Raw genomic sequence first — 15,702 nt, 5'->3', positions numbered from 1 at the left:
TTTTGCTGTGTTGGTAGTTGTCATTTTTTATTTGACAATCTAAGGGAAATGCCCCTGACTAGTCAAGTATTGCATATTTTATTTTTAAAATTCTTGTAGCACAGCAGTTGAAAAATCACTTGTTTTGGCCAATGAGAAAACCCACTAAGCCAAATAAAGCTAAAAATATATAACTTGCTGTTCAAACGATTTCAAATGAAAGTAATGAGAGAATTGCAAACAGTGGCATAAGCATGCCAAACTCAAAAGAACTGTATCACATTACATTAATTCATATGTTTGTGTATGACTAATGTTAAGCCATAACCAAGCTAGTTACGACCTTGAACCTATGCACCCAATACACATAACAATATTTTTAAAAAGAGTTTGTTTGTATCTATCTCTTAGATCAGCCACAACCTCAGCAGGGTTTAATATTATCAAAGGAAATGTGCCATACTTACTAGCTTACAAGGTATATTTTCACTTTAAAAGTATCTGAACCTTGTACTCAATATGCCTGCATTAAAGAAAAGAGGTCAGTAGAGAGGGTTAGGGGTGGATTAGCAACTACTCAGCAGAGCACAAACAATTATTACCTACTTCTAATGATAAATGGTGGGAAAAAATTAACAAAATTTCACATCATATTAAAAACTACTTTATAAAAATAACAAGCCATAGACTACATAACTACCCTAGAAGTAAAATTTAAATATATCCCCCCAACACCTGATATAAATTCATTCCTGTTAAACCATGGTTTAAAATCAAAGTATATATTAGGTTCAATCTTCATGTAATGGCTTAATCTTCAGAATATGTGAATTGGAATTTAGAAAATGACTCAGTTTCTAATCCAGTTAATGCTAGCAGTGAACAGTCATCTAGATTTGAGCTGTGATTATGGCCTTCTAGATTTGTATATTACTTATTTGGTTTTATTAATAATTATCATTAAGTTTTAAAGAAGACCAAAACTTATTTACATTTAGTTATTTAGCTATGGTACTAATATACACACACATACAAATGTTTTGTTTTTTTTTAAGATTTTACTTATTTTTAGAAAGAGAAGTGAGGGAAAGGGAAGAAGAGAAACATTGATGTGTAGTTGCCTCTTGCACACCCATAACCGAGGACCTGGCCCACAACCCAGGCATGCGCCCTCACTTGGAATTGAACCAGAGAGAGACCCTTTGGTTCACAGGTTGACACTCACTCCATTGAGCCACACCAGCCAGGGCTGAAATCTCTTTCCTTTCCAAGGTGACTTTAGTTTTGGGAAAAGCCAGAAGTCACAGTTGCCAAATATGGACTGTAGGGGGTCTAAGTCACCTGGGTGACTTGATATTTTACGAAAAAACTGCACAAGACATGATGTGATGCGTGATGATGAAGTTGCCAATCACCATAGCTGCGGCCTTCTGAATGATCTGAATAGTTTCTGTGGAGGAATGTTCAAGCTTAACACAATACTGATGCAGATTTCATTGCTCTACTTACTCAGTTATTTTTAATGCGATGGCCACACAGCACACATACTCACTCAATGGCGTATACTGCCCCCACAGAATAGTACAATGAAGTTGTCATTGTTCACATATGCACATTCCAGTCCACCTTCCTTGGCTGCCAGGTTACATCAGTGTCATGCAAACTGTTCTTGTTACCTTAAAAATGGCTGGACTTTTTCTGGGCAGAACTTGTATACAAAAATCAAGTTGAAATTCCTTCACATTTATTTGAAATGCTTTGTTCCATTGTTTTACTGAAACATTTGCTTATATGTACTAGAGCTACCTATAAAAGACATTTGCTCAATTTTATTTTATATTATGGTTTACTTTTAAAAAATGTTATTTTATTTATTTTCAGGGAGAGGGAAAGGGAGGGAAAAAGAGAGGGGGAGAAAGGTCGATGTGAGAAAAAAACATCCAGTGGTTGTCTCTGTCATGCCCCCAGATACGGACCTGGCCCACAACCTCAGGCATGAGTCCTAATGAGGGCTCAAACTGGCTACCTTTTGGTTCACAGGCTCAATCCACTGATGCTCAATCCGCTGAGCCACACCAGCCAGGGTTATTATGGTTTACTTTTCGGACTCCCTACATTCACTGGAATAAGGTATAAATATTATATTTATTTCACCTACTTTAATACGCATGAGACTTTAGTTACAGTAAATGTCCTGGTTTTGTTGCCTTCTGTGTAGTAGTGTTTGTTAATTTTTTACACTTTTTTAGCTATGTGACACTACTATTCAAGGTTAATACTGAATATCAGAACTTAGGATTTCTCACATTATAATATACTGTATTTATCTGAATAAAATAACAGTTTATGTAACACACTCTAAAATTACTTTTACTACATGAAAGGTACTTATTTTTTCCAAAAAATTCCTCCACAAAATTGTAATGCACTGTTTGTGTGTATATGAACACATATAAATATATATAGATATTTTATACATACATCTTCTATGCCAACAAATAGGGTACTTCCAGAAGAACACTGATATCTGTCACATTGCATTGTTAATTTGCCCTTTCTTGGTACTATAGTTTGTTGTTAAGTCATTTCTAAGTGTGTTTTTGTTTTATAATTATATAAGCATTGTAAACTGAAGGAATACATAACAATTTTATGTTTGTACATATTTAAGTAACATAATAAAATTCAGGAAGAACCATGTTGTATATTAGATCTACTAGTGGTCTCAGTTGGTAATATATTAAAAAGCTAAGGAACCAATTTTAACAATAGTGAAATTTAAAAAATTTGTTCAAATTATTAAAGAACTTCATTTTGGTACATAGTTCTTGTGCTATAAAAAATCAATACCTTGATATAAATTGTGAAAACAGAAGGAGAGCTTTTGTAACTAAAAATGCCTGGTTGAGGAAAATGAAATCAAAATTTTAGATACCTTCTCCAATTCCCTCATTTTACAGAAAGGAAAGAGAAATGGAAGCTAAAGTAGGTATTCTAGACCTTTAGTTGTCCTTTGCCACTGTTATTTTTGCTTCTAAAAAATAAAATTTGCATCAGACACAAGAATACTAAAAACAATGCCTGAAACCGTGAAGTTTGGCCAAGTGTCTCATTTCCTTTTCCAGTTAAAATGAAAAAAAGTAGTGCCCTGAAGACAGAAATAACAAAAATGCACAGCCAGAAAAGGCAGTATGCATAAGTTTAATTAGAAATGAATCTGGAGAACAATATTTGCTCTATTGTGAAATTCCTATAGCTGGATCTTGTGATGACATTTCTGCAGAAACCAGATACATCATTTTCACAGGGTATACAATATTCTGTAGTACTTATTCTAGTTTTTAGATGGTAAAAATAATTTAGTGGGATGTAAAACCTCTACCCAAACAAGCTGACAAATCAGTTGCATTTTTATGTAATTATTTTTTAAAAATACTTTGACTTGAGACCCTTAAAACACTTGTCATTAAAAATACTATAAAAACTAGCTATTTCTTTCACTCTTATAAATCAATCCTTTCCTGATTTATCCTAGTTCAAAATATATTGCTACACCATATCTATTATCCTCTTGATGTCACTGATAAATAGGAATTACTTTTTTAGCATTTTAAAATAGTTCCATAACTTATTTAAGAGACATTGTACTAAATGAACCATAAAAAAATCCAAAGTAACCAACAACCAGATCAATCTTGTTATAGTCTCACTATTATTAATATTTAACAGTATCAGCCTAATGTTTGCAATTATTGTCATCAAAGTATATTAATTTATTAAAGCAAATTTTTGGTATGTAAGAAACAACAAAATTGGCTTTTCAAAACAATCAAATATTGCCATTAAGGCTTTGAAAATATAAGGTAAAAATACAAGTTATATATAAAACACTATATTGTGAATTGCAACTAAATTCACAATTCAATTTATTATTATTACTTTTTAACCCCCATCTAAGGGTTTTTTTTCCTTGCTTTTCAGAGAAAGGAAGAGAGGGAGGGAGAGACAAAAACATCGATGTGAGAGAGGAACATCAACTGTCTGTTTCCCAGACAAGCCTGGACCGAGGAGCAGACCTGCAACTTAGGTATATGCTCTGGACCAGTCCTGGACTGGACCAGGACTGTACCCCGGAACCCTTCAGTCATGGGTGGCACTCCTACCAACGGAGCCACACACGTCAGGGCACAATTTCAATTTAAATAGCAGAGCTAACATGTTCTATGGCAAAATTATCTTCTAAATTATTCTAAGTTAAACATAAATTCCTTGTACTAATGGTTAAGTTACTCTATCATATTTCCCATTAATGGCATACTTCTAGGGATAGCTTTAAATGGCACCGAAGTATTGGTTTTCTGTCTGCCTTTTAATTGATACACTGACAGATTCAAACAATAAAGAAAGTTAACAAACCCTTAACTTATAACAACTTTCAAGTTTATTTTACAGCACTTTTATTAAGAAATCATGTAACTACTGACCAGGACTGTTTACAAATGTAATGCTTGGCCTTTGAAACAATTAAAAACTTAAGTACTAAAATTTTACATCATGATTTATTTAACTTAAGAATGTTATGATGGTAAAAACTGACAGAAGAAAATCTAAAGCAAAAATATGATTTCCACAAAAACAATATATTTCTCCCTTTTATCAAAGGGAAGGAGAAAAGAAGGAAGGAAGGAAGGCAGAAAAGGAAAAATGATGAGAAGAGAAAAAGGGCAAGACAGGCAAGAAAAATACTTTTATTCCCCATTTGCAAAAGGAGGAAACTCTGAGGTCTCATCAATTAACGTAATCAACTGAGTCAGTTTATATTAAGGCATTTTCTTTACATATTATTGAATCCCATCATGCCTTTCATATTGCCAGCAGCACCCTGTTGAAACTGCCGCATCATTGACTGAAGTCCAGCCATACCACCTAGAGAGAGAGTAAAATCCAATAATTATTAAGTAGAACTTGAAACATTTGTTACTTTTGCCTAATAAGTACTTTAACTTCTAAAAATATCCTGGGTTCTGACTGCAATTTAGTCATTGGCTTTAAAGAACACACCAATTCAAAACTGTTATATTTGCCAGCATCCTCATATAAATAAATGAGATAATACCTGAAAACACCTTAGAACAGTGCCTGTCACACAGTAAGGATTCAATAAATCTATATAAAAAGTTTATTTTCTGGGAAGTCCAAAAGAGTGTTATTGTAAATAATAATCAATTTGGGAGGGAAAGGAGTTATTTCATAGGACTCACAGGAAGAGTTAACCATTTATTGAACATCTACCACATGCCCAGAACTGTACCAAATGCTGTAACATATATTAGCTCATTTAATTGCCACAATTTCCTGATAATATTAGTGCTTTTATTTATTTTTTATTTTTTTAAGATTTTATTTATTTATCTTTAGAGGGGAAGGGAAGGAGAGAGGGAGAGAAACATCAATGTATGGTTGCCTTTCGTGCATCCCCTGCTGGGAACTAGCCTGCAGGGAACCGGCCTGCAACCCAAACATGTGCCCCGACTGGGAATCGAACCGCGATCGTGTGGTTCTCAGGCCCGCGCTCAATATTAGTGCTTTTAAAGAAGGGACAAGTGAGGTTCAGAAAGTTTAAGGAATGTTTTATAGGCTATATAGTAAAAGTGGAATTGGGTTTCAAAATCCTTATATATAATTCCAAAGTCTTAATCACTGAAAATATCCATGTCTTAAACCAGGACAAAGGGTCACCAGAATAAGCATTAAAAATGATTAAATAACTGTTCAAAAATCACACAGAGGGCAGCAGACAAGTGAGTGAAACCTGTTTATATAGCACTATTACAACCATTCAACTTAGAATTCAGATGGCTATTTCCTTCAAATCACACATCTGTTGAACAGATTTTCATAATCTCTCAACAGAAGGCTTATCATAACCCTTATAGCCTTGGCTGATGTGGCTCAGCTGGTTGGAGCATTGTCCCAAAACCAAAAGTTTGAGGGTTTTATTCCAGGTCAGAGTACATATCTAGGTTGTAGGTCCTATCCTGGTCCAGACGCATATGCGAGGCAATCTATGCTTCTCTTTTGCATGGATGTTCCTCTCCCTCCCTCTCTCCCATCCCCTCTCTCTAAAAGCAATGGAAAAAAATGTCCTCGGCTGAGGATTAAAAAAACAAACGAACAAACTCAACCCTCATAAACTGTGTATTAGCAACTGACAACGACTTTGTATTTACCCATGTGATGAAGAACTCGTGGATCCATCATTTTGGCCATTTGTTGATTCAATTTTGCCATCTGTGACTGGCTCACATTCTTAGACATGTCACCACCTAAAAATAAAAAAATGTTTTGAGTCACTATAAAATGTAATACAATCAGGGTATTACAGAAAGTTTAATAAATTGAGTAAATAAAATAATCACCTATAATCCTATCATTCTAACACAATTATTTGTATGTATTCTCTTTTAATCTTTATCTCAATTACATATGTACTTTTGAGAAAGTATACATGAAATTTTTTTTAATTTTGGTTTTTTTTAAGATTTTATTTATTTTTAGAGAAGGGAGGGAAGGGAGAAAGAGAGAAAAACATCAAATGTGTGGTTGCCTCTCGCATGGCCCCCACTGGGGACCTGGCCCGCAACCCAGGCATGTGCCCTAACTGGGAATCGAACCTGTGACCCTTTGGTTTGCAGCCCGTGATCAATCCACTGAGCTACACCAGCTAGGGCTGAAATTCTTTATTAAGGAAAATTTAAGGGACTTTCTTCAGGGCTAAGATTTTTTTCTTAATACTTTTTAGTTATACCTGTGAATGAGCCACTATAAGCAAAACTGTACCCAAAGGTAAGCTACATCAACACTTTTTTTAAAGAGTAATATCGGAGAATGCCAAACAAAAAACTGTGTTTACAGATATGGATTAATTAAGAAAGAACCTGGATTGCTGATAAATGAATATGAAAGGAATGAGCCTGAGAGAACTTGAGAATCTGTTTGTATCTAAGAAACTATTCAAAGTAACAGAAAGCTTCAGAGAATAGTAAGACAAATAATCCAACTCCATTTATCAGTAGATTTCCACACACAATTAAAACTCCACAGTAAAGAAGGCAGCCAAGGACAGAGCTGTACTCTGGGGCAGAACAGGTAAGAGCTTTCCTTTAGAGTATAGCTGCTATGATTAAAGAGGAGGCAAAAGACATCAATTCAACAGCAGTGAATAAATAAAACTGTTCAAAAAAATTATTTCAAAGGAACATTAATTCTGGTACCTCTTGGGAGCATTTAGGAAAATGAAAACCAAAGCTGCCCCTGATTCTCTGATCGAAACTGGGTAATCTGAATAATTATATGAACCAAGAACTATAAATTAAAAAGATGTTTATTAATACAACATAATAAAATGTAAAAAATAATTAAACCTGGGTAAAATGTGAATTGTATGTTCATTGGTGATTCGTCATTAAGAGTTTGTTTCTGAGGATTTAAAACTTACACAAGATATTAACCGTTGGGTATGACAATGATATGCCCTATATCCAATGGCCATTTCATCTGGGTTGTGCCTTTATTGAGTAATCAATGCTTAGATAATATCTGATTGATAGGTCTGCAACAGTTCTATCAAGAACAGTCAAGGTCATTTCGGAAAGATGTTAAACTACACATATTTATTAATCACCATCTGAAATAGCATGTGATGTTACGATTTATAGCCAATTTTAAATATGTTTGTCTAACTTTTTTCCCCATGTCACAAAAGAGAAATTAGAATATAGCAAGCAAGGAAAATTAAAAAAGTGTCAAGGTCAGTGATAATACTTCTATAAACACTCATTTTTTAAGACAGCTATTCAGTGGTACTATTCATATTTAGTGTGGACCTAATCACTATTTTTTTAAATAATAAATTCACTTTAATAGTGTTTACAATACAGAAAAAATTAAAAGAGGACTGGAACAGTTGATTAACTTTTTGGAAAAACAAGCTTATTTTTTAACCTTACACAATTCAGGGCAAAATAAATTTCTGATAGGACAGAAAGTAAAACCTAAGATTTAAATAAAACTAAAATGAGTAGAAGAAAATATAGATGACTACTTCTGTAGCAACATGGAAAAACATTTATAAGCATAAAAGAAATGAAAGAAAAAGATAAACAGCCTTGGCTACATTAAAAATGAAAAACTTCATTATAAAATATATTTTAAAAAAGACAGGTGAAAAACTGGAAAAAACTATTTGCAGATATACCAAGGATTTTAAAGAGTAATTACAAAGCAATAACGGAAAAAATGAAATAAGTAAACAGAGAACCTAAGAGGTGATTCACAAAGAAAATTCAAACCAGCAAATGCACAAGCACACTAAATTTGATTGGTAATCTAAAAATCACATATTGAAAAACATTTAACCATTAAATTGGAAATACTAAATTTTACAACATTTATTCAGCATCTACTATGTTTCTGATCTCACAGACACAATTGCTAGCCTCGTGGAAGATGGCACAGAAACTGATGCAAGAACTGGTATTGATAGAGAAGCAGATGAATCAGCCTAAATACCCAACAAAGCAGCATTGCATTAAACAAAAGATACATGCTCAACTGAAATAGTATTCAGTGGTTAAAAGTTATTATTTTGAAGATTGTTTGACAATATGGAAAATAGTCACAATGCATCAGAAGAAAACACAAGTCAAATAAAAATTTTTTTGCAATAGGATCCATGAGATTTTCTGAGGAGTAAAGGTAATGGGTTTTTAAAATTTTTTCTTATATTCTCCATATTCTTAAATATATATATTAGATCTTCAAAAAATACAGTCATGAAGTTTGTTTTTTTAAATATTAGAGTTTATTACCTTGAACATAAAAACAGATAAATCAGAGATTGCATCATGAATCATTATATTATAATTTTATTATAACATGAAATTCAGCAATATATTTTCTAATACTGGCAGTATTCCTGGTTTTAATTTTTAGTTTTTTAACTTTCTTTCAGTGTGTTAACTAATGATCAGCTTCTTTTTCTTACCTTTGAAAAGTCCTTTGATACCTCCCATCTTTTTTACCATCTGTGCAAACTTGGTATATTGTGTCAAAAGTTCCTGAACATCTCTCGTTGACACACCCGATCCTCTTGCTACTCTTTGGATTCTTCCTGGTTGCTTACTAAAAACCTTGGCACCATCCGTACTGTCAAGTTCTGCAGGCAAGGGTCAATTACTTTCATTTACATACAGTTAACATTCATTATCAAAACAGTTACGTGCAAATATCTTACACACATAAAACAAATATAATTGTCAAACCACCAAATTTAATAACTGTTATCACGTGTTTGCCTGATTTTTATTTTATTTTTTATTGGCTTGATTTTTAAAAGTTAAACATGGAATACATTCAAAAGAATATCCATAATATTCATAAGCTAAGGAAAAACACACATACTTTACCCTACTGTTGAAGTAACACAAAACCTTCTAAAAACCTCTGCGATCCATGCCCACCCTCCCTTTCTATATCTCATACCTAACTGCTCCTCAGAGCACAAAGGTACATTTCAAAAAAGAACAAAAGTGCATACCTTATCTCTAAATACTATTAACCTATAAATCATAAGTTCAGGCATATAGGCAAACAGAAATAGGTAGTTCTACCCATAATCAAAAGAATAACTGTTATATTTCCTATAACCAAGTAATTACTACTAGCATTTTAATCCTTTCTATAACATAAAAAATAAATTAATTTGCTTCAGTGTTTTGATAACTCTTAGAATATGAGGTCATCCTCCTGGTGTTAATTGCATACAATCTCAGAAAGGAGATGACCTTTAGTCAAAATTCTCATTCTGTCTGCATGCTCTCTATGACATCCCCCAGTAAGTGGTCATCTAGCCTCAGGGTTAGATATCCCCAGGAGAGAAGACCCACTATCTAAAATAAGGCAATCTTTGCCATTCTATTTTATCTATAATTATGGAAAACCTTTTCACAAATTAAAATGAAATATGTTTGCCTGGTACTTCCTCCTATTTGCATAAATATCTCCTTTCTAAGCACAAAGAATAAGGCTTTCAAATATTTGAGGGGTACATGTCACCTATGAATTTTCTAGGTGACAAATATATCCAAGTCTTTTGACTGTTTCTCTTATAATATGGTTTAGGGTCTCATTTATCACACTGATTTTTCTAAATACAACTTTTTATTTGTTTATGCCCTCTAAGCTTACTGTTTAGAGTGAACTGAAATCCAGGTGAAGTTTGATTACCAATACAACACAAATAAAGATTAAATTGCTTCATAAGAAGCTTATAGTCCATTAAAACCTGTAAATCCATTTCATAAATGCACTTTTAAGCCACATCTTCACTATAAAATATTTAGGAAATGTGCCTCATATTCCTTTCAAGAGCTCACACAGAGAGAAAAAAGATAACCTAGTAATGGCACATCATAGTAAGTAATACAACAGAGTTAAGCAAACAGCAGAAGGAGATGTAATGTAAAGAAGCAAGGAAATCAGGAAAGGCTCCATGTGGTAGTTTCTGAGTAGTCCTGAAGGACAAGTTGGAGTTAAGTACAGAAGAGAAAGGAGCAAGGGACATTCTAGGAAGTAGAATGTGGCTTCCAAGAGTAATAATTGTGTGTAGAGGAAACCAAGCATGGGTAAGAGCTGGGATTTAAGAATTTGCAAAAGTAGGTAAGGATAAGGTTATAACAGAATTTATATGCCAGGCTTAGAAATTTAGAATTCATCATAAAGACAAATAACCACTGAAAGATTTTGACCCCAGAACTGTTACATTTAGAAAGATCATTCTTGTGGCAGTTAGGAAGAAAGATTGAAAAGAGAACTGAAAAAGAGAAAGAGAAATGTTAAGAGGCTACTGTAGCAAATCCAGGTAAGAAATGATGAATGTATGGAATAATGCAAGGAATACAGAGGCAAGAACAGGGAATATATGAGAAGAATTTAGGAAGCAGAACTCACTAAAATCTGAAATGATGTTTAGGTTTTTATATTCCACTTGTAACAGTAAAGCATGGATACAAAACATGTAATAAGTTAAGTATGTATGTATATTGTAACACCTAGCGCAACCACCAAGAAAACTATTCAGAGGTACCCTCAAAAACATCATAGGTACATTAAAAGTGTTCGAGTAACCCACAGGCAATTAAAAAAGAGAAAGAAGATGAACAAAATCAGAGGGAATAAAAAGAATAATAAAATGGCAGAACTAAGTCCTAATATATGATTAATAATATATCAGTTAAGAGAGATTATCAGAATGTATTAAAAAAAAAACCCAATTACATGCGGTTGACATGAAACTCACTTCAAATATGATATAGATGGGTTAAAAGTAAAAGAATGGAAAAAATACACAATGCCAAAGAAACTAATCAGAAGAAAGCTGAAGTGGTATCAATGCCAAGGCAGGTCAGGGACAAAGGAGGACATTACACACATAATGATAAAGGGTCAACTAACCAAGATGACACAACAATTCTAAATGTGTATGCAGCCAACAAAAAAAGCTTCAAAATACATAAAGCAAAACTGGCACCACTGAAAAGAGAAAAGTTAGGCACTTCAATACTTTATCTCCACAATCAATAGAACCACTAGATAGAAAATCAGCAAGGATATAAATCTAAGTTGACCCCAGTTTCTAGCTTGCACGACTGGGTACATAGATGGAAGTATCACTCACCAAGGGAGAAGCACTACATTTTGGATTTGATATGCCTCAGAAAACTTTCAAACATGAAAACAGAGATGTCCACCCACCATTTACTGAGTACCTAGAAAGAAGGTGATCCAGACTGTAGACTCCTGAGCCCGAATAATTGAGTTTGAAGACCAGCCCCTCAACTCTTTGGCTAGTGAGGAAATTATTCAACTTCCCTGTATCTCAGTTTCCTGATCTGCAAAAGCTAGATAACAATGGATTTTGACCTCAGAATTACCCCTTAATAGTTGTGAAAATTAAGTGGATTAATGTATGTTAAGCACTAAGGACAGTGCCTTGGACAGAGTAAGTAATCTAGATATGGCTGCAATTATTAATTCTATATGCAAAACTTTTTGCAGTGTTGAAGATACAGAAATAAGAAAAACACAATCTTATTTAAGTTACTATGAAAGCCTAGAGCTCAAAGAAAGAGGTAGAGACTACAAGAAATGAACAACCAATTAGGTAGTAGACAAAGCATAGATGTGGGAAATAAAAGAAAAAAATGAGAAGAATAATAAGAAACACTACCTGAGGACAAAACTCTGTGGCATATACTCACTTAAGAGGGAGACCAAGAAAGACACCAGTGAAAGAGAGTGAGTTAACAAGAAAGGTAAGGGTTAAAGTAGGAAGATGATATACTAGAAACTAAGAAAAAAAGCTGATTAGCAGCCAATGTTGTAAAGGTCAAGAAAGAGATTGAAAAGCATATCCATTGGAGTAGACCAGCAGAAGGTTATTGGAGATCTTTGCATGGTCTATTTCAGAGTTATGGTGGGGACAGAGGCCAGATTTCAGTAGTTCAAGAACAATATAAACTATTCTTCTAAGAAGCTTGAATGAAAAGAGACATGGAGTAAAAATGAGGGAGAAGTAAAGCCCAGAAAATGTGAATTTAAGAATATGTATATACCAAAGGGGAAAATAAGTCAGTAGGTATAGAGAGACTAGAGACAGAGGAAAGGATTTTATTGATGGTGGGAGGTCCTTAAAAGAGCTTGAAAAACAGTCTGTGATGGCTGTCACAATCTTACAGGTAAGTTAGCCAAAGAGAAAAGGAATCCAATGCCCAAAGCCTGTATTTCTTTGTAAACGAAGCCAGGTCAAGTGGTAGAGTCGAATGCCTTTAAATATATATATATATATATATATATAAATATATTATATATTTTTATATATAATATATTATATATATTTTATATATAAATATGTAATTTATAATATATATATATATATTTGGTGTACCTGCTGTACTGAATCAGAAAGGATGCTTAAAAACAAGTAAAAAGAGAAAGGAACGGGACTAGAAATGCTAACGAAATGAGGACCACATAAAAGGCCTGAAGCGTAGAAGGCAGTGATAAAAAAGGACTAGAAAGAGAGAGTGATGTACTTTATGTGAGAAGACTGAAAAATGAACAATCAGTTTCAGAGCAAAATAAGTTGGCAAATATTGTTTACAGTAGCCCTCTTTCACAAATCCCATTTCATGTTAGCATATTAGAACTCTGAGGAGACTTATAATAAATAAACTCATTAGTTTATTTTTAACTCAGCACTTCACCAAATTTATTTGACTACAGAACTCCCCTTTTAAATTCTACCAACATCACGAAAAACTAGTGTTCATTCTATGGAACTCATCTGGGGAAGCAGTGCACTGGAACTTTCTCTCAAAGATGTTCATCTAATAATCATTAACCTATGAGTAAGAGCTTTCAAACAAATACAAAATCTACCTAACAAAAATCCTGCAGTTTAAATTTTTCCCCATCTTGTCCACAGGAACACAGTGAAACTTTCAACATGCTGATATTTAGAACGAGTAATCTACCATCTTACCTTGATCATTCATACTATCCATTATCGTCATTAATTTCTTTAGCCTTGCCATTGACTCCTGTTCATTTCCTTTGCTCATAAAATCTGTTCCAAAACCAGGAATCATACCCTAAAACAGATATATTTAAATATAAAATCAGTAATAGCTTGAGATTAATTGCTCAGAATGTTGACATTTAATTAGTGGCTTTAATAATTGACACAAATTTTTCTTTTTTAGATTTTATTTATTTGTTTTTAGAGAGTGGAGAAGGGAATGAGAGAAACATCAACATGAGAGAAACATCGATCGGTTCAAACTTCACTGAACCCATAGCTCAGGCATGTGCCTTGGCTAGGGAATTGAACCAGAGACCTTTTGCTTTGCAAGATGACACCCAACCAAGACATAACGGTCCAGGCTTAACATTAAGTTTTTAAAGTACATATTATGTACTTTACCCAATTATTAAAAATAATTAAAGCTAGTTCATCTTCTTAGAAATTTTAATGAAAAACAAAAGAAAGTCAGAAAAAACTTTTTAGGATAACTGACCAAGATTTGACTGAAGGGGCCCATTTTCATGATATTTTGAAATTGTTCATACATATCTCGCAACGTAAACTGACCTGAAATACAATATAAATGAGTCAGATATATTAGAGAATGTACATTTCATTTAATAAAACTAATCTTTTCCTTAATCAAAGGTTCACTTTGAAGCACACTTATAAAATATATAAATATTTTGGGCTCAATAAATATTTATTGAGCAGTTACTATATATAAGATCATAGGATGCAGTGGAGAATATACAGATACTCAGACCTATCCTTGAGAAGCTTGCATTCTATCAGAGAAAATGGAATAAACAAATACACAAGAAACTTGAAAACATGGCAGACAAATACCACCAACTAGGATGACTAAACTTAAAAAGGCTGGCAACACCAAAACTTAAAGAATGTGGAGCCTACAGCAATCTTGAGAGAGAAGAACCAAATTGGAGGATTTACACTACCTGATATCAAACTCTACTATAATGCCACAGTAATCAAAATAGCATGGTACTGGAATAAATATAGACATATAGAACAACAGAACAGAATAGAGAGCCCAGAAATAACCTCATACCTTTATGGTCAATTAATATTTCAAAAAGGAGGCAAGAACATATAATAAGGTAAAGACAGTCTATTCCATAAATGGTGTTGGAAAAATGGATAAATACATGCAAAAAGTGAAACTAGACCACCTTATATGATACACAAGAATAAACTCAAAATGGATTATAGACTTGGACTGTAAACCACAAAAACCTAGAAGAAAACATAGGCAGTAGAATCTCAGACATTTCTTGTAGCAATATTTTTTCTGATATATCTCCTTGGACAAGAGAAACAACAAAAAGTAAACAAATAGGACTACATCAAACTAAAAATTTTTTGCTCAGCAAAGGAAACCAAAACAAAATGAAAAGACAACCCACAGAATGGGAGAACATATTTATGATACATCTGATAAGAGGTTAATTTCCAAAATTTATAAAAGACTTATACAACTCAACACCAAAAAACAAAAAATCTAGTTAAAAAAAATGAATAAAGGACCTGAATAGACACTTTTCCAGCAATGAGATACAGATGGGCTAATAAACGTATGAAAAGATGCTCAACATCACTAATCACCAGAGAAATGCAAATTAAAACCACATTCAGGTATCACCTCACACCTATCAGAATGGCTGTCATCAATAAATCAACAAACAAGTGCTGGTGAGGATGTGGAGAAAGGGGAATCCTTGTACACTGTTGGTGGGAGTGCAGACTGGTGCAGCCTCTGTGGAAAATAGTATGGAATTTTCCTCAAAAAATTAAAAATAGAACTGCCTATGACTCAGTGATTCCATTTATGGGAATATATTTGAAGAAACCCAAAATACTGATTTGAAAGAACATATGCACCCCTATTTTCACTGCAGCACTACTTACAAAAGCCAAGATATGGACACAGTCCAAATACCAATTAGATGAGTGGATACAAATGCTGTGGTACATTTACACAATAGAATACTACTCAGCTGTAAAAATGAAGGAAATCTTACCTTTTGCAACAGCATAGATGGGCCTGGAGAGTATTA

General features: G+C 33.5%; 1 protein-coding gene across 3 annotated transcripts in view; it reads right to left on the bottom strand.

The window, feature by feature from the left end:
• LOC119042353 (signal recognition particle 54 kDa protein) overlaps window positions 1-15,702 on the bottom strand; it is an 80,291-nt gene that overhangs the window by 36,097 nt on the left and 28,492 nt on the right. For 2 of the 3 annotated variants that reach the window (XM_053672533.1, XM_053672531.1), the window contains 5 exons: window positions 14,118-14,191; window positions 13,583-13,691; window positions 9,026-9,196; window positions 6,210-6,305; window positions 4,714-4,905 (listed from right to left, as the gene is read on the bottom strand). In XM_053672533.1, the coding sequence (XP_053528508.1) occupies window positions 4,814-4,905; window positions 6,210-6,305; window positions 9,026-9,196; window positions 13,583-13,691; window positions 14,118-14,191 (542 nt within the window). In that variant the 3' untranslated portion in view covers window positions 4,714-4,813. Of the gene's footprint in view, window positions 1-4,713; window positions 4,906-6,209; window positions 6,306-9,025; window positions 9,197-13,582; window positions 13,692-14,117; window positions 14,192-15,702 lie in introns of those variants that run through there. The other variant, XM_037136069.2, reaches the window with a different exon arrangement.

Source organism: Artibeus jamaicensis, unplaced genomic scaffold (genome assembly GCF_021234435.1).
Source record: "Artibeus jamaicensis isolate MK-2021 breed Jamaican fruit bat unplaced genomic scaffold, CSHL_Jam_final contig_760, whole genome shotgun sequence".
NCBI classification, from domain to species: domain Eukaryota; kingdom Metazoa; phylum Chordata; class Mammalia; order Chiroptera; family Phyllostomidae; genus Artibeus; species Artibeus jamaicensis.
Note: the sequence above shows the minus strand (reverse complement) of the source record. Positions and strands in the feature narration are given on the sequence as shown.